Source organism: Mixophyes fleayi, chromosome 6, assembly GCF_038048845.1.
Source record: "Mixophyes fleayi isolate aMixFle1 chromosome 6, aMixFle1.hap1, whole genome shotgun sequence".
NCBI classification, from domain to species: Eukaryota; Metazoa; Chordata; class Amphibia; order Anura; family Limnodynastidae; genus Mixophyes; species Mixophyes fleayi.
The window spans coordinates 21,558,232-21,578,526 of record NC_134407.1 but is presented as its reverse complement, the minus strand read 5'-3'; the positions used below and the strand labels follow the sequence as shown (position 1 = coordinate 21,578,526).

Genomic DNA, 20,295 nt, shown 5'->3' with positions numbered 1-20,295 from the left:
GTCTAAGCAGGAGATCCTCTCTCCTGCTCAAGACGGACATTTCCCAAACTGCTCTGGTGTTGTCATTTTTCTTCAAAAAAAAAAAATCCCTTCCTCGAGCAGTTTGTTTATGACATTGTGGGACATGAAGAATAGGGGGAGTTAACGTGAGATTTATTATTTTATTAACTTCACATGGCAGAAGTTATTTTTTAAGCTCATGGGGGTATTCAATTGTTAGCGTTAACGGGAGAAAACGAGCGCTCAAAAAATATTACCGTTTATACGGTATTATTGCGCGTGAAAGGCGTTAATACGGTAGTTTACTCGCGGAATTTCAGCTCGCCGCTCAGGGGGCTGCGAGCTGAAATTTCGCGAGTAATTACCGTATTAACGCTAAGATTTTTTGAGCGCTCGTTTTTCCCCATTAACGCTAACAATTGAATACCCCCGTTAAAAATATTTAAATGCACATGGCATGACCAAAGCAATTAGTACTTTACACTGCCTGTTATATGCAAGTGCTTTATATAAAGTACATACATCAATAAACGACGCGTTGACATAGTCTGTGTATTCTTCACCTCTCTTCATTGATAGGATCACTCGGTTGAAATCATCTGTGCATTAAAATAAAGAATGACAATTATATAATAATGTATTTGATAAAACAATTGCAATGCTCAGAATTAATTGATATCTTTCAACATAATCCCATATAGACTGGTTGTTTTAGAGACTTTCTATGATAATTATTTTAGTAGCCCACAGCTGTGATTTGCATGGAAATTCCACTCCCATTTAGTTGCAGTTCTTTACAGAAACACAGATAATAAATGTTTTCTATTTATTCTGACATTGGAAACTCCCCGTCCTCTAAAACTAATACAGCTACATTTTCAAGTACCTAAAGCATATCCTTATAGGAACATTATACTGATATACTCTGGCGACCTGAATAAACCATCTTAATGGGCTAAATACCATTTGCTGTGGAAAGAGGAACAACTAACTGTTAATAGGAGGGTGGCAAGTAGGACAACTTTTTATTAAGTGCAGACATTCCATTTAAATTGGAAAGACAATGCAAATTTGCTCCTGGACAAACCATGTAGCAATGCAAGGGGTGCAAATGCATTTATTTATTTACTATTTTGGCATGCAGGGAAAATACTGTCTGTTTTTGTATGTAGCACACAAATACTGGACAGCTTTATTTTATTACTACAATTTAGAGTTTAGCTAGGACACTCCCCCTCCCATCATGAATGGCTCCCGCCAAGGCTGTCCCCTGTCTCCTCTCATATTTGCACTTATCATGAAACCTTTAGCCACCCCCGACTTCGTTTGACTTTGCTCCTGTCTACTCGCCGGTATTGTTTGTGGCTCTCTCAGCTTCTGACCCTGGCTTGCCTGACTCTCCTTTTGCCTGATTCTCCCATGAATCTAATATCCAAATCCACTGTCTAACTTGGAAAACCAGAGTTTCCAACTTCTCTGCCTTATCTGGTAGTCCAGACATCCAATTCTGATACCTGTATTAACATAAACTGCATTTTGATATTGCCTGTGTGACCTGTATTCAAAATAAAGACACTTTTTTTGCAGTTAACTACCAATACTTTCTGTTGTATTTACACTTTTAACAAAAGCAAACTACTTACCCCTCATTGCAGCTATTAAAAAGGATTCAGCCCCTTTGAACAAATTCCTAATTTCTGGGATTGGTTGCATTACCTCTATTAAAATGAACATACTACCCAGATTACTATATTTATTTCAGACGTTGCCCATAAATATCTCCTCCATAACTTTTGCACCTCTTTAGCAACTGTTTACATATTCATGTAAACATGTTCATTTTGGCTGATAAGAAACCAAGAGTAAAACTGCTCGTTCTTCAGCGTTCTGGGTTGGCCAGTGCAGGTTGTGAAGGTGCCTGCGGAATTATCCTGTTGTCCCTACTGACACACAGGCGATGGGCAGACCCTGTGCTGCTCCAAAATAAATGGTCTCGCACTTTCTAACCTGCTTCATATCTGCAAAACTGGAGTGAGACCGATCAATCCAGGGGGTATAATAAATAAGCTGTGGGTTAGAAAAAGTGGAGTTGTTTCCTAGAGCAACCAATCAGATTCTAGTTATCATTTATTTAGTACACTCTACGGAATGATAACTAGAATCTGATTGGTTGCTATAGACAACATTTCCAATTTTTCAAACCCACAGCTTAGTAAATATACCCCCTGGTCTCTCCTGCCTGTCAGGATTGATAGGTCTCAATAGCACTCGCTGGTATGTCTGTGTTTGATGTTAGATTCATGTTATAAGGAGTCTACCAAGTATGACTAATGGGGAGATTTGAGAACCACCCCCCCCCCCCCCAGTTATACAAAGTGAAAAATAAAATATGTACACTTAATAATGGGTCCTATAACTGAATACACCTTGCATAAAATGTACATATTTGGTATGCCTGTAAAAATACAATTTTTAGGTATTGTCCTGTGTCGTGAGCTTAAAATAAAAATAATGTATGAACATCATTTCATATAGAGGTACGTTGGATGCCACAAACATTAGGTACTAGACTGACAGATAACTACTGATAACGACTATGTGCTGTTGTTTGCTCAGACTGGCTACATTCTGGCTTATCCCTCTTACTTCTGACTTGCCTACACATCTATATACATATGCTGGATGTGCTTAAATAATATGTGCTGCTGTTATTGTAATGCACTGATTGGCTACAAGTACTAACCACACCCACTTCCCCGCTTGTCTGTGTGTTCCATGTATTGAAGAATGAATGCAATATACAATCTGACCCTAATCAAATGTAGCTAAAAATATTATGAAAATAACCTTACTTATAAATATGTTTTATTTAACCTTTAAAAAGATAGGTCTTTAAATACAGCAATAACATTGTTCATACTTTTAACAATAATGCAATTTACCAGGAATAACAATATTGTCACTTACTGACGGCGATCTAACTTACATGGGATAATCTGTATGACTCTGGCTTTCTTCATATTGGCTGGTAGGTTTCCTGCCCTCATGTTCTCTTTCATTATGCGGACATTTGTTAATTTCTACGAATACAGGAGAAATATCATGTTTTAAAATGGTCAATTTGGACTAAAAATGGCATTTAAAAAAAGTTTGGCGGAACTGAATTATAACGCCCTTTATAAGTGTCTTGTCTGCTGCCTATATATGGCGGAGGCAGTTTTCTTGGAGAGGGTTCAAACAATATTCATGAGATTGTAGCCCATCGATTCCCTAGCAACCAGTGACTTTACTGAGGCATGAGGAATGTTGAATGTATAGTGGTTTCTGACTCAGATGGACTGCCACTACTGTGTGTAGAAGATAGGTTAGCAATAAGAGTGCTTTATGCTAAGTGACGTTCTGTAATGATTTGTGATTTGCTTGACTTGCAAAACTATAGAAAACGAAAAATGAAATAGTTCCAGAAACGCTATGCTTATTAGGAAGTCGATACATACAGTATACACTCCTTTATAAGCCAAATTATGCATGATTACTTACAGCAATCGCACATAGAAGATATATTTTTCTTCTTTAAATAGGAAGTTACTTTAAGGGATGCATCAAGTCATTTTTCTTAGCTATCCTACAAATAATTATCTCCATTTCAAATTGTCCCTGTCAAACAAAAGTGGCTGTCAGACACAGTCAGTCTGCAACATAGACGCAGGCTCACAGCTCTCAGCATGTCATGTGATGGCAGAGGGGGGAGAAGGGGGGTGTCACAGTGCAGGCTGAGCAAAGAGGGGCGTTCCAAAGCCTCTCTGCTCACTACATCATGTGATTGTGGTCGCCAGGGTAGTCCAGAATCATAAATCATTAATAGCAGCCCAAAGAAAAACAACAATATTCTTCATATAGCCTGTCAAGTTGATTTATGTAAAAAAAACATATCTAATTTTTTCTTGGGATTGGTGCTTTAATGAGACCATTTGCTTGTATTCTTAATAGAAAATGAAAGCTTTAAAAAAAGAAATATGTGATATCTGATGTCGGTCACCTTTACAGGGCTATGGGAGTAGATCCGTCTAATTTCCTGGTCTGAATGCTGCCACTATGGAAAACTATAAAAGTCTTTTTCAATTTAGAATTTCAGTGGAATGAGGATTCCGACAGAGCTAACACTCTCCCAGCTGTTATCTGAAGTTATTTGAATGTATAGATCTAGATGACCACTTCCGTGTTTGTGAGAGTTCTGTTGTCATGGAAATAACTTCTGTTTCACAGTCCCCCACATTTTGGCACATTTTTCTCATTACGTCTCCAACCAGCCCACATATTCTCACTGCAGTTCACACTCGTTATTACGCATTGAGAGCAATGTACATGTAACATGTTTTACTTTATAAATAAGTCAGATGGTCTAGTGAGAGCTACACAATGCACCTGTATTAGTAGGCAGCAGTACTAAGAGTCTATATCATAAAACAATGTGTGATAAAAATGTTTGTGAAATGTTCCGGCGTTATAAAAATTCCCTGTAGCCATGGTTGGATAATCAACATAGAGATCATAAAAGCAACACAATTAACCATTAATTATAATGTCTTACTTTCTAAGGGGGTCTATTTATCAAGTAGGGAAAAGCCTTCCGTCCGGCAAAAACTTCCTTCTCCCTATTTATGAAGCCCTCCCTCTGGACGATAGCTTTCACCAGCTACGCAAAGCATGTGGAGGCCTATTTATCATGGATATTGGTGGCACATGTACTGTCGCTGTCCTGCTGTAGCTATCGCCAGGATGTCAGTAGCATCAATAGTACACAAGAAAATATAAAGCATTTTTAGCTCAAAGTTACTCTATTTTTTTTAAAAGTTTTTTTAAAAAAAAATGTATTGTCTCTCGGTGTTCTCCCCTTGAAATATTGCCAGCCGGGAGGTATTAAGAATCAGCTGAGGGTGGGGGGAGAGGGGGGGGCACTTGTAATACTTTTCAACAATAGTGAAAAATGTTGAAGGTTATTGCCCACACCTGCCAGGACTGGTCAGGCTGGTGGTCAGTGGTCTAACACACACTGCTGGCTGTAGTGCTCACGTAGGACCTCATTTAGAGTCGGACGCAAAGTCCGTCTAAGAAGTGTAGGAGTGGAAGTGTGCCCCAGCTTGGTAGGGTATTACGAGTGGCAAGCAACCCCAGTTGCGTCCCACTCGTAATACCCTATCGAGCTGCGAGTAGTTCGTGGAGGTAGCTAACTGCTTGCGCCACCTAATTCCTGCCGCACAGCTTTAGCCCTGTTTTGACGTGTGTTGCGTCTACGCCTCACTGCGACTAGGATGTATTTACATGGTCACGCCTTCACAATTCTGCGTTCCTCCCATTCTCTCGTAGTGAGTCGCAAGCTGTTGCAAGTGTTAATTGCGTCCAAGATGCAGGCGGATTTGGTGCTTTCTGCACATGCGTGGTAGTGTTTTTTTGTTGGATGCGTCTAAAACGGACTTTGCGTCCGACTCTAAATGAGGTCCATAGTGCCTTTATTAATACGAGAAACAATGTTTTTTTCTATTATAACAGGACTCTGTTGGGCCCCAAAAGCTGGGTAGCCAGTGAAAACAGCCGGGTGGAGCATCTGGGATAAGGTACTGGGGAGAGCCCTGGGCTCTATAACTGGAAGCGAACGTCTCGGGTTCCAGTACTGTACTGGTGAACGGTAAGACTCCTCTTACCGCTGCCGGTCAGTGTCACCGGGGAGCTCAGCATCACTCACCTGCCCTGGTAATATTTTAATGATAAATAGCAGGATCTTGAGAAATAGAACCGTGTATATATACTTTTATCTATTTTGAATAATCAGACACAGGTCATATTATGCACCGTTTTGGCTAACACTGTTTGGATAACTAATATTACATGCTTTGGGATAAAGTAACGATTAAAATCCTTTGACTATGTTTGACTTTCAGCCAATCACATACAAATGATTTAATACCTACCTTTCTACTAACTGAACTGAACGACTATGGCTTTCATTGGAAAGATAGCCAGGAGAACTCCCTTTCTCTCCCAAAGAACAATGCAGTACGCCGTTGATTTGCATCTGAATGATATACAAGACATCTTTACCAATGTCCTCTGCACAGATAAGACCAACGTGGAGTTGTGCGGTCTTAATGGACATTGCCAATTTGATTGAAAACCAAACACAACGTGTCACCACAAGAAGTTCATACTAACTGCTGATAGTGCAAGGGTGATGATTTGGAGTTGGTTTGCCACAGGACCTATAAGTCTTGTAGTCCAGTGGATTCCAAACTTTTTCAGTTGAAGGCACCCTTAAGGTCTCCAAAAATTTTTCAAGGCACCACTGAGCCAAAATAATTACCAGGTAGTCCCCCGCCTTGCTTACCACTGGCCCTGGCCGAGGAACTATTGTGAGATCGTCGAGGCCCCCCAGGGAGCCTAGGCACACAGTTTGAGAACCACTGTTGTAATCACTGAGATCAGCATAAACTCATCTGTATAGCAAAGAATTCTATGTACCTGTTGGTTCCCAACTTGATCATGATTTCCTCTGGTTGTCAGGCAGGTGTAACTGGAAACAAATGGACCTTACAACAATAGCGCGGAACCTCGAAGTCTGTACGGAGGAAACTTACTTTTCCACGGCTAGCCAATTGCCACTCGGCAGTCACTCTTCAGAGATAAAGGGAATGACAGTCTTCCCTTCCCCACTGAGCAGAACTGAATTTTTTAGCCCTTTAATGTTGGCTCGCTCACACAATGCATTGTGGGATTTAAACTTCTCATACAATAAAATACGCATTATGCTCTCTTCTGACTGTGGACACTGCGGAGCACTGCATGGTAGAGAGGACCAGCATGAGTGGCAGCTACATGGGGCCCAGAATCTCAGGGGGCCCTAATAGCAGCTGCCACCCCGGTAGATATGCTCATATTGCCAGGGGAAACCTTTACTACTATATCTGTGTGTGGTGTACAGACCCGGGAAAACTGTGGTCACAATGGGAACTTCTAGATACACTGTAAAGGAGAGTGGATCTTTTCAGCTAAGGAACCTTTAGAGGGCAGCTACACAACTGTCCACAGCCAGCACTCAAAGTCCATATTTAGCGATGGCCACTTGCATTATTCCGTACGATCTTGTTATCTTTTCACATGAATTGTTTACCTTGAATTCTTGCTCCAGGCCAACTTTTTCAAAGTGCGGCGCAGGACTGTACAACGTCTGAAGGTGTTTTTCTAAAGAGGCCACGTCAAGTTCCGTGTCACCGTAGAGGTAGTATTCTAGTAAGGCTTGGTAAATGAATGAATACTGCATCTAAAAGAGGGACACAGAGTAATAATACAATCAGGACAGGTCTTCTGAAAAATGCACAAAGCACTCAGCTCATTAGTTACTTGTAAATATTAGCACAAAAAAGAAACATGTGTTGCTGGATACATTTGTAACTATAGCAGAATTAATCATAATAACACAGGACACATGAAATGTAAGAGAACTCCTGGGGGTATATTTACTAAACTGAGGGTTTGAAAAAGTGGAGATGTTGCCTATAGCAACCAATCAGATTCTAGCTATCATTTTGTAGAATGCACTAAATAAATAACAGTTGGAATCTGATTGGTTGCTATAGGCAACATCTCCACTTTCTCAATCCTGCAGTTTATTAAATATACCCCCTGGGGTTATTTACCAACTGGACTAAATGTGTAGGTTCAGTATATTTTTTAACGTGCAAATGCTCCTAAATCTCTACCCTGCACATAGACTGAAGCACCCTACACCTCAAGCCTTCATATTCATCTGCACAGAGGCTTTGTGTGACATTTTGTTGGCTTGGGGCTAAGACAGAACTGTTACTTGTGGCAAAAGCAAAACTGTCTCCTATAAGTTTTACTATCACTTGCCCCACCTACTTAGTTAATTACAGCTTAATGCTTTAGGGTCTTATGTATGTACTAAATTACTCATGACAATCAGATACCATCAGAACAGTTTTTCTTTCCTATGTCACTACATTTTGATATTTTATATACAGCGGTTTACTTGCGCGTATTCTTGTGCTATAAAATGATGGTGCAAAAGTCATCCCATTAAAACAGTACTAAAAAGGAGCCCTCAGTTATGCACAGTCTCTATTTCTTGAAATTCATTAGACTATATTGGCAACTGCAACTAAACCTTTTACACTGATGAGCAGAGTCAGGAGCTACGGCCAGCCTGCACTGTCCTGGAACTCCCCAAATTATTGTCCCTTGTAATCCATGCCATCTAGCCATGCCAACCTGTAATAATGGACTTAGCATTAGGCAGAGTAGTCCTGCGTCTAGGAGGAATAGCTCACATGTCAAACTTATTTTCTTTTACCAACAAAGAAAAGTGAACTGACGGAATGAGAAAAATTAACTGATATACGTTTCACTGAGGTGGGGATTATTCATACTTGCCCACTCTCCCGAATGTCCGGGAGACTGCTTAATTCCAGATAGGTCTCCCGGACTCCTGGGAGAGCAGGCCATTCTCCCGCATTCTACCCACTTCCTAGTGAAGTGGGCAGGATGGGAGCCTCCATGATAAAGTGGCGATTCGCACCAACTTGACCTGCCCCCTGCGACAAAACGACACTGGGTGCCATAGGTTATGTGCCGACGAAACAGTCATAACGTTACATAACCAGATTGCAAAATAGGATTTCAGACGTTACTTAGTAAACGTCTATATTTCAATATATGTCATGTTTTGGAAATAAAAGATTTCCAGTGATAATAGATTAATGACAAAAACATAGGAAACTCCCACAAACAGCATTTTAGCAACTTATCTTACATCGGTTTGAACCATTTGAGGCCGTTGACTGCGGATTTTCAAAACAAAATCGAATACGTCAACCTTCTTTTCTTCATTCATCATGTCTATAATGGCGTCTATTACTATGAACGTGCCCGTCCGTCCAACACCAGCGCTAAAACACATACAAAATAGCAAAGGTCAGTCATAACTATTCACTGTGTTCTACTGATGTTCAGCTTGGCGGTTCTCTAGTAGTCAGTGAGATCACCTCTAGTATCCAGTGATTTGATTGGGTACAGTTTCATGAATAATGGATCAGTGCAAAAAATGCCACCACTGTAAGTACATGATAGGCAGGGGCAGTTTTGGCTGGGGGGCAGGTAGGCATTCCCCCCCCCCCCCCCCCCCCACGGGCTGGTCCAGTAGTTGTTTGATGCAGTGAATCAATATAAAAAAAAATCTACAGGAATTTATAACCACCGTACACACAATATTTCATTGATGAGCAAAATTTTGAAACCTTTTCCCTGAAATATTCGATTTTTTTACACATTTGGCTGCAATATTTAGCACGTTTCGCCAGAGGAATTTGGCAATCCTGCCCTAATCACACCACACAGCAGAATAAATTAACCTTCATTGTTAATGCATTATTCATGGGCTATAGACCATGAAGCAAAAGCAGAATCAGAAGACTGTATCGCTGGAACGTCACACCTGGCTTTGAGAAATGAAACAGAAACACGTATCTATAATATCTGCATTTGCTTGAATGTGCGTGTCTGTAGCTATTTGAAGTTGTTTTATTACCTGAATGGGCCACTAGGTGGAGTGTTTGTGCAAGTAGTGAAATGTATTACAGATGTTATTTTGTTCTGTTAAGAGGAATATTATTTAAATCTATTTATATAAACTTAAATATAGACTATTGGGTGCTGTCATGGAAGGCAGATATTTTGTGCTAAGAATGTGCTGTTATGGGACTCTGTAAGTGGAGTATTCGGAATGAAGGGCGGGCTGATAATCCTCCCCAAAAATCCAGCAGTAACAAGTAAGAAGCTGGTCCATGATTTCTCTGAGCCTGACCTGGCCGGGTTTCCCAGGTAATTCATCTCACCTGATCAGTTAATAAAGGAAAGAACTCTTGGTAAACGGGTTATTGAGAGACTTCCATTCAACAGACAGCGAGCAGCTGTGTTACTGTTATATGGGCAGATTCCTGTGTTTAACAGAGTGTAATAAACAGGCCTGAAGCCAGATTAATCCACTTGTGCCTGCAAGTCATCGTTTATCCTGAAGGACAGTGTGACTGTAGATCCCAAGATAAACATTATACTGAGTAAGGAGCTTTTGTTACAAAATATATATCTACCACTTATGCAGTGTCTCCGAAATCCAGTCCTCAGGGAATCCTACAGTGCATGGTTACTATATCTCTTTGCTGAAGCACAGGTGTAGTAGTCACTGACTAACAGAGTGTAAAAGAGCCACAAGTACTAGTTATTTCACTTGTGATCTGCATAGCTGTTAGGGCTCCCTGAGGACTGGATTTGGGAAACACTGGTCTAACGTATGTACATGTCCTTCAAATTGATTTCAGTTGGTTTAGCAGTGGCCAGGAAGAGCTCAAGTAGGTAAATCCACATTTGAGATACGATTAATAAGAGATTTTAGTTTGTTATACTTCCCATTCAATGTACTAGTGCACATTAATTGAGGTCCTATGTATACAATTTCACTAGTTGCACTATGAAGGAAATGGTCAGGGTCAGGAGCACTGGATGGGAGATGGTCAGGGGCACAGGGAGGGAGATGACCAGGGTTAGGAGCACTGGGAGGTAGATGGTCAGGGACACAGGGAGGGAGATGTCCATGGTGAGGGGCACTGGAAGGGAGATGGTCAGGGGCACAAGGTGGGTGAGGGGCACTGGGAGGGAGATGGCCATGGTCAAGGCTACTGGGAAGAAGATGGTCAGGGGCGCAGGGAGGGAGATGGTCAGGGATGTAGGGAGGGAGATGGTCATAGTCAGGGGCACAGGGAGGGAGATGGCCATGGTCAGGGGCACAGGGAGGGAGATGGGCAGGGGCCAGGGAGAGAGATGGCCAGTGTCAGGGGCACAGGGAGGCAGATGGCCTTGGTCTGGGTCACAGGGAGGGAATTGGTCAGGGGCCCTGGGAAGGAGATGGCCATGGTCAGATGCACAGGAAGGGAGATGGCTATGGTCAAAAGCATTGGGAGGGAGATGGCCATGGTCAGGGGCACAGGGAGGGAGATGGTCATAGTCAGGGGCACTGGGAGGGAGATGACCAGGGTTAGGAGCACTGGGAGGTAGATGGTCAAGGGCACAGGGAGGGAGATGTCCATGGTGAGGGGAACTGAAGGGAGATGGTAGTGGCACAAGGTGGGAGATGGCCATGGTGAGGGACACTGGGAGGGAGATGGACAGGGTCAGGGGCACAGGGAGGGAGATGGCCAGGGGCACAGGGAGGGAAATGGTCAGTGGCCCTGGGAAGGAGTTTGCCATGGTCAGAGGCACAGAGAGGGAGATGGCCATGGTCAGGAGCACTGGGAGGGAGATGGCCATGGTCAAGGGCATTGGAAAGAGATGGTCAGGGGCAATGGGAGGCAAATGGCCATGGTCAGGGAGACTGGGAAGGAGATGGCCATCATCAGGGCCACTGGAGGGAGATGGCCATTGTCTGGGGCAATGGGAGGGAGATGGACAGGGGCACAGGGAGGGAGATGGTCGGGGGCATTGTGAGGGAGATGGTCATGGTCAGGGGTACTAGAAGGTAGATGGCCATGGTCAGGAGCACAGGGAGGCAGATGGTCAGGAGTACAGGGAGGGAGATGGCCATGGTCAGGGGCACAGGGAAGGAGATGGTCAGGGGCCAGGGAGGGAGATGGACAGGGTCAGGGGCACAGGGAGGCAGATGGCCTTGGTCAGGGTCACAGGGAAGGAAATGGTCAGGGGCCCTGGGAGGCAAATGGTCATGGTCAGGGAGACTGGGAAGGAGATGGCCATGATCAGGGCTACTGGAGGGAGATGGCCATTGTCAGGGGCAATGGGAGGGAGATGGACACGGGCACAAGGAGGGAGATGGTCGGGGGCATTGTTAGGGAGATGGTCATGGTCAGGGGCACAGGGAGGGAAATGGTCAGTGGCCCTGGGAAGGAGTTTGCCATGGTCAGAGGCACAGAGAGGGAGATGGCCATGGTCAGGAGCACTGGGAGGGAGATGGCCATGGTCAAGGGCATTGGGAAAGAGATGGTCAGGGGCAATGGGAGGCAAATGGCCATGGTCAGGGAGACTGGGAAGGAGATGGCCATCATCAGGGCCACTGGAGGGAGATGGCCATTGTCAGGGGCAATGGGAGGGAGATGGACAGGGGCACAGGGAGGGAGATGGTCGGGGGCATTGTGAGGGAGATGGTCATGGTCAGGGGTACTAGAAGGTAGATGGCCATGGTCAGGAGCACAGGGAGGGAGATGGTCAGGAGTACAGGGAGGGAGATGGCCATGGTCAGGGGCACAGGGAAGGAGATGGTCAGGGGCACAGGGAGGCAGATGGCCTTGGTCAGGGTCACAGGGAGGGAAATGGTCAGGGGCCCTGGGAGGCAAATGGTCATGGTCAGGGAGACTGGGAAGGAGATGGCCATGATCAGGGCTACTGGAGGGAGATGGCCATTGTCAGGGGCAATGGGAGGGAGATGGACACGGGCACAAGGAGGGAGATGGTCGGGGGCATTGTTAGGGAGATGGTCATGGTCAGGGGCACAGGGAGGGAAATGGTCAGTGGCCCTGGGAAGGAGTTTGCCATGGTCAGAGGCACAGAGAGGGAGATGGCCATGGTCAGGAGCACTGGGAGGGAGATGGCCATGGTCAAGGGCATTGGGAAAGAGATGGTCAGGGGCAATGGGAGGCAAATGGCCATGGTCAGGGAGACTGGGAAGGAGATGGCCATCATCAGGGCCACTGGAGGGAGATGGCCATTGTCAGGGGCAATGGGAGGGAGATGGACAGGGGCACAGGGAGGGAGATGGTCGGGGGCATTGTGAGGGAGATGGTCATGGTCAGGGGTACTAGAAGGTAGATGGCCATGGTCAGGAGCACAGGGAGGGAGATGGTCAGGAGCACAGGGAGGGAGATGGCCATGGTCAGGGGCACAGGGAAGGAGATGGTCAGGGGCACAGGGAGGCAGATGGCCTTGGTCAGGGTCACAGGGAGGGAAATGGTCAGGGGCCCTGGGAGGCAAATGGTCATGGTCAGGGAGACTGGGAAGGAGATGGCCATGATCAGGGCTACTGGAGGGAGATGGCCATTGTCAGGGGCAATGGGAGGGAGATGGACAGGGGCACAGGGAGGTAGATGGTCGGGGGCATTGTGAGGGAGATGGTCAGGGGCATTAGAAGGTAGTTGGCCATGGTCAGGAGCACAGGGAGTGAGATGGCCATGGTCAGGGGTGCAGGGAGGGAGATGGTCAGGTTCAGGTTCACACTATTCCAGGTTTGGACAATATGTGGCTTGCCAAGGGATAAATGTATCAAGCTGAGAGTTTTCCGGCGGGTTTGAAAAACCAATCAGATTCTAGCTATCATTTATTTAGTACATTCTACAAAATGACAGCTAGAATCTGATTGGTTGCTATAGGCAACATCTCCACTTTTCAAACTCGCCGGAAAACTCTCAGCTTGATACTTTTAGCCCCTGCCTTGTAAAGGGAAACTTCCCTTTACAAGGCAGCGCCGCTTTAAATTTAAACGCCGAAGACGCCGAACTCGCGGGTGTTGAAGAACCCAGAGCTTAATACATTTACCCCCAAGTGTGAAAATTACAAGTCCCAGCATACTCCTCCAGCTATCGGCTGGCAAAGCATGCTGGGGTTTGTAGTTTCACAACACCTTTAAAGTCACAGATTGTCCAATTCTGTACTGCTCTTTTTCAGAAGCATATTGATATATTTTACAAAGCATCTCATTTTTATACTCAGTGGTAGAAGTAATGGGTGTATATAATGGATGCCATACTGCCACGTCTCCTACTGCTTTCACAGTATTAAATTCCATTCACTTTAACATTACATTTGTCATACGTCACTTCTAAATTTCCACTTTGACCACTGCTTATACTGCTTATACTATCATACTAATGTTTTGAGCACTAACTTCCAGAACAACTGTGCTTCCTATGGGTAAACTCCATTCCTGCAAACAATGTGAAACATTGTAGCAGTTTCTGCTGCTCCTTACTTGCATCACCAATAACACTATTTCTGGCCGTACAAGGTATTCCTAATAACCCAATATGATTTGTTCCTGTTAGTTATGCTTTTTTTTAACAACAAATTTGTCAAGCTCACGTGATGTTTAAAATGTAATAACTTTTAGGAACACACAGCTCACAGTAATTCACCACCAAATGTAATCTTCTGATGAATATAGATTTATTGTTTATAAATAAATAAACTGAATAACCTGCGTTTGGTTATCAATTACATCAACATGACTCATACATTTGTTTTCACAGCTGACATGAACGTTCATGGCTGAAATCCAATAATGATATTATTTCACAGAGAAGTGATAGCAGAAGTCATATGGAATAAGATTTTAATTAGCTGCATGTTAGTCATATAACTTTACACGGAAATATATTTACATAGGGTGTGACATTTGTTCAGAAAAATTAAGAGGGCAATTTTAAGCTTTCTAGCAGTTAACATGCACTTATTATCCCACGTAAATACACTAGGGTAATACTTATGTTAAAGAATCAAAAGTATTAAAAAACACTTGCATATATGAACTTAATTTAATATAAAGTATAGTGTTAAACATTACAATCTTCCCACATCAGTTTGACAGGTCATTGTCATTATCACCATCACCATTTACTTATTCTGCAGCGCTGTACAGAGAATATCTGTCATCCACATCAGTCCCACTGAACCATTGGAGCTCACAGTCAGGGGCGGATCCAGAAGTTAATTGTAGCGGGGGCGATTTAGGGGGGGCGATTTAGCCCCACCCACTTTTTGACACCTAAGGCTGCTGACGGCTGCACACTGAACGGATCTGCACATAGTGTGCAGCCGCCGGCAGCAAGCCCCTGCTAGGGGGGGCGACGATCGCCCCCCCCCCCCCCTGGATCCGCCACTGCTCACAGTCTAAGCTCTCTAACACACAACCTATATTTTTGGAGCGTGGGAAGAAACCGGAGCACCCAGAGGAAACCCACGCAAACACGGGGAGAACATACAAACTCCACATAGATAAATCGAACTCATAACCTCAACGCTGCAAAGACTAAGTGCTAACCACTGAGCCACCGTGCTGCCCCAACAGGTGCCTCATACCAGTTTTATACTTTTAATAACATTTATAACATTTAATTGCTGGGATTGGCAGACCCTTGCACTTCACATTTTTTTTTAAACGTATACACGAATGAGTAGGCTGAGCTGAAATATTTGCATTCTAATGTTATGATTGGCCATATGTTGTTCTAGGGAAGTGGGGGTTGAAGAATGAGTCCAATAGGTTATCTGACCCTAGTCACATGTACCCAAGTGGCCATCTTTCTCCGTGGTGTAAGGAGGTCAGGGGGCCAAGAGCAAAAAGTCCCTTTAGTGGTGCAAAAATGTACTCATAGTGGGTGGTGATTGGACGTAGTGACTTGGTGATGTCACTGGTTTCTAGTGATTTGATAGGCTGTATCCCTCACTTTCTCTAGGTCAACAGGTTCCCTGGTCAGGAGTGCTGACCTACAGTAGGAGGAGATGGGAGCCATAATTATTACCATGCTGGTCACTGAATAGCATACCAGTTGATTTCTAAGTCCTATGATAACCCAGCATTATTTATTCTCCATTAGTTGCAGCAATGATTGGGACGGACTTTAGCGGAAGGTACCCACAACATGGGAGATTTTACAAATGACAAAGTTTGAACCTGCCTCACAAAAATGCCCTAAATCACCCTTCCCACCCAAAAATCCTATCGAGACCGCATGTGAAAATTGGTCATAATATTTTCATTCAATACTTGGATTCAGGTGGTATAAAGAAACACGGCGTGACCACACGCTAAGAGAAAAATATATATGCAAAAAAAGAGCGTTTACCAAAAGAATAACATTTCACATATTGTACATACAAGAAGATATACTTCTCTCCAGCATGAAATACTTCAGCCATGCTCCCTTTTATCCATTACGTGTTTATTTGGGAAAAAAAATATACTTTCCTTAACTTTACCCAATGTAATTATTTCCAGTTTTTTTAAATCTTCTTATACTTAAGAATATAACAGGATTTTCCTTGGTCTTTGATTAGCAGGAATAATCAAGGTCAACACTGTATAAAGCTCTAGTTAGAGTGACTCTATATGTGCAGGGTTTTCTGCAGTGCTTTAGTATCATTTAATTATTATTGTATTGTTCCTGTATCAGTGTCACACTTACCAGACTAAATGTGGCTTATTTATGATGTAAGTTATAACACAATCATCACGTATATCCTATAACCCGAATTAATTAACCTGTTATAGATCTGCCAGTAATACTAAGAAGAACATTGTGCAATATTTCTCACCTGCAATGAACGACGATGGGTCCAGCATGGGCGGGGTTAAGCCATTTGACTTTCTTTAGGAATTTCAGCATTCCAATGGGTGTGAAGGGCACTCCGAAGTCAGGCCAGCTGGTAAAGTGCAACTGGGTTACAAGCCTGGGGGCCTTACAGCCATCATGGACCTATTGGAAGAAGAGCCAAATTAAAAAATAGCAGTTGCTAGACGCACATACAAGCCACTGTGTTTGTAACTGTCAGCAGACAACATAATGGATCTCATGCAGATTTGGACGTAGTCTGTTTTCTTGCGTAAAATACGCATTTCTGCACTGCGCAACCGAAATATGCAAGCGTAGAATGACTAAATTAAGGACATGTTCGCGTAATTGTGACTCAAGTAGACCCAGGGGTAGGTAGCCGGTCCCATAGTGGGCTACCTTGGGCTGGGTCACTGGGCCACCAACATTGTTTTGTCCTAGAAAATGTTCATAATAGGCTGCTGAGTCGAGTCTTGACCCCCCCCCCCCCTCCCCGGGCTAAAATTTGCCAGCCCTCCCCTGAGTAGACCTGTAGGCAGACGTATATACACCGGTCAGGAGGAATATCTATGTAGGTGCTGGAGGACTGGCGTAATGAGACGGAATGATGACTATCAGCAGCACTAGCTTCTGATTGGCTGATTGCGGATTGACCTAATAGGATTTCATTCATTACTGTTGCTGCTATATTCTATGATGTCGCTGCCGTCTATTCACATTGCTTAATTGATATTTCCATTTAGACTGCGACCAGGATTTTAAAAGGGGAAAACAACAGAAGCTAATATTTAATTTAATTTGTGTTTTTGTATTTAATTAGAGTTTATAGAGTAAATGCAATCATCGCGCAGATCACACGCTTCATGTCCGCTTGTTCAGATATTGCAAGTGTACACTCTCACGATCATGTTTTATCATACCAAAGCACCTGGCATCTGTTGATTTGGTTTTATCAACTTCCTAAAAAGCATAATCAATGATGGAGCGATATCGGGCAATTGTGGAAGTGTGTACACACTCCCGACCAGCAGCGCAGGCAGATATCTGAAGAGTCACCATCTTTTCAGCAGATGGTTATGAGATGAAGATCACAGATCTGAAGGTAAATTGTGTAGGTGTGTCAGGGCCGGATTAAGGGAATGGAGGCCCCTGGGCTAAGTGGGGCCTCCATTCCTCCGTGAGGGCCCCCCCCCCCGTGATCCGAGCTGCCCGCGCCCCCGGCACTTACCTCCTTCCCCGGCGCACTGTACGCTCTTTACTGAGGAGATCTCGTGAGAGTGAGACTCACGAGATCTCCTCAGTAAGGAGACTACAGCGCGCCGGGGAAGGACCGCAGTGAAAGTGCTTAGCAGCACTGATCGCGCCGGGGGCGCCCCCGTCCCCAACCGATCAATACTGCTGCTGAGCACTTTCAAGGGCCCCCTGGATGCCATAGGCCCCTGGGCTGTAGCCCAGTTAGCCCTATGGTTAATCCGGCCCTGTGCGTATGAATCTGCATGCTCCTCGGGACTTTCAACTGTTGCTGAAATTGTTGCAGATATTGCATCTGAAGTACGATTGCATAGGTGTGCACCCAGATTAACTCTGTCAAGACACTATTCTCTCTTGTGTATGACACTTCATTACAATATTATATTGTGTGTAGGGTTAAGCCACATCTACACTATCTCTATGGTATCATGGTGTATTGTTATACACACTTGTTACCACTGACAGAAACCTGGCGTGTAAAGCTGGGTACACACTACAGAAATTTCAACCAACTTTTTATGCCGAGCGATTTTACATGGGATCGATGTTCCGATCGCTCGGTCCATGGACTGCATACACACTAGCCTTGTTTAGGACGATAAAGGGAAGAGCGGACATCCCTTTAGTGACTTTTTACAGCCATGTTGTCGTGAGCAATGACTGTAATTTCGTACTCACTGTTGTGAATCGGTCGGAAGTTTATACACACTACACAGCGGAAACGAGATTGGAACAAAAATATTAAACGGTACGACCAACCAAATGAGGCGATAATCGTCCATTTGGGCAGACTTTCGACCATCGTGTCACTGCACACACTGACCCGACTTTTGAACGAGCGGTCGTATGTCGGCTGATTTAGCCGATTATTGGATGAACACTGTGTAGCTTTAGCTTGTGATATACAGCTGTCGCATCTTGATATGCGTCCGATCGTACATATGCATGTAAATGCGCTTTTTCTTACGTGGCTATTTACTTTTTCTGCTTCCAACTCTACATCAGCCCAAATATGCAAAATTTTTCTTAAAAATTGTAGGAGGTGCCCAAGAATTTGGATCTCCTTTTACATGAAAACAACAAACAGGGAACACTTACAGGCTGTATGCAGAACTTTCGAATTGTGTAGTCTACGAGGACAATAACGTCTTCGACGGACACTCGAATATTCCCATAAATCCAGCAGCCTTGGTCAGGCCAATATTGGTGACATTTTTCCTGCATGAAGTTAGAGGGAGGTTTAACTCAGTTTTCCAAACTTTGCTTTCATAAAGGTACGGTGACGTGACTTCCAATTTATTACAATTTTTGTATTAAATGTGCATTGTCAAAGACTACAAATCGCATATAGTCAGTTACGCACCATGAACATCTTGTATGACCTCAGAGTTTTAAAGCTATGTCCACTTGACAGAAAATTCTTAGAAATGCATTTATTGTCATACAATCAATACTAGTGAGTACTCACATCTCTACTGCATACACAAAGACCAACCTACTACCTCTTTAGAATCACCTCTTTTTTTTAAATGAAACTTTTTAGCTCTTTCCTAAAATACTGCTTGGCTTTGCCTCATCTATGGCTTGAGATAATCATGAATGTGGGGACATATGTGGGCAGATTTACTAAAACTTCTGAAAAGGAAAAGTGGAGGTGTTGCCCATAGCAACCAATCAGATTCTAGCTATCATTTATGTAGTACATTCTAGAAAATGAAAGTTAGAATCTGATTGGTTGCTATGGGCAACATCTCCACTTTTCCTTTTTTATGTTTTCGTTTTGAGTATGAAGTATGCAGCCAGACTCTCATCAAGCCGGGGAATTTGAAGACAAATCACTAAGGGCTGGATTCATTAAGAAAAAGGAGTACGTTTTCTCCTGGACAAACCATGTTACAATACAAGGGGTGCAAATTAGTTTATTATTTTGCACATTAGTTAAATACTGGCTGTTTTTTCATGTAGCACACAAATACTTGATAGCTTTGTTTTTACGCTGAAATTTGAAGTTGATCTAGGACATGCCCTATCCCAACTATAAATCTGCCATCACATTTTAAACCCCCCCCCCCCTCCTCCAATGCACCATGGTTTTGCCAAAGTGCAAAGTTACTTTCCTTAAAGAATCAGGCCCATTGAGTGTACTGGGTATATAGAACACGTTTCACACTATCATTGTGCAATAGGCACTATGAAAAAAATTGATTTCTCTAAAAAGTGACCGGTTGTCTTTGAGCACATTTGGTGAACCTTACTTCTGTCTCTATTTAATGGGTACTTTCACCTTTTTTGTAAATGTCATTCAGAAACGAATCCAATATTTAAGTTGCAATCTGAGTTCATTGTGTAGCGATCCTTTATCCCTGTCCTCATTACATGCAGACACGTGACTCTTTTAATTTTCTGTTTCACCCTGACACATCCATGTGGTGGTCATATTCATTAACCTTAACTGTATAATGCAGGAAACTATATAATTCTGTTATATGTAATGAAATATAGAAATGGACCATTACGATAAATCACATGATTTACAAGCAACAAACTCTATGACATCATCATTTTTATTGCAGAATCTTGGCAACCTCGGCTCAGCCAGACAGGACGAGCCATGAGTCACACTATTGTCACAATACACTAGCGCTTC

At 43.5% G+C, this 20,295-nt stretch overlaps 1 protein-coding gene across 1 annotated transcript in view; it reads right to left on the bottom strand.

Moving 5' to 3' along the window:
- Positions 1-20,295, bottom strand: part of PTPRE (protein tyrosine phosphatase receptor type E) — a 141,224-nt gene that overhangs the window by 9,505 nt on the left and 111,424 nt on the right. Inside the window, exons 10-15 of the mRNA XM_075215998.1 lie at positions 18,747-18,866; positions 16,381-16,541; positions 8,825-8,960; positions 7,166-7,315; positions 2,987-3,080; positions 523-599 (exon numbers count right to left, since the gene is read on the bottom strand). Of these exons, the coding sequence (XP_075072099.1) occupies positions 523-599; positions 2,987-3,080; positions 7,166-7,315; positions 8,825-8,960; positions 16,381-16,541; positions 18,747-18,866 (738 nt within the window). The remainder of the gene's footprint in view (positions 1-522; positions 600-2,986; positions 3,081-7,165; positions 7,316-8,824; positions 8,961-16,380; positions 16,542-18,746; positions 18,867-20,295) is intronic.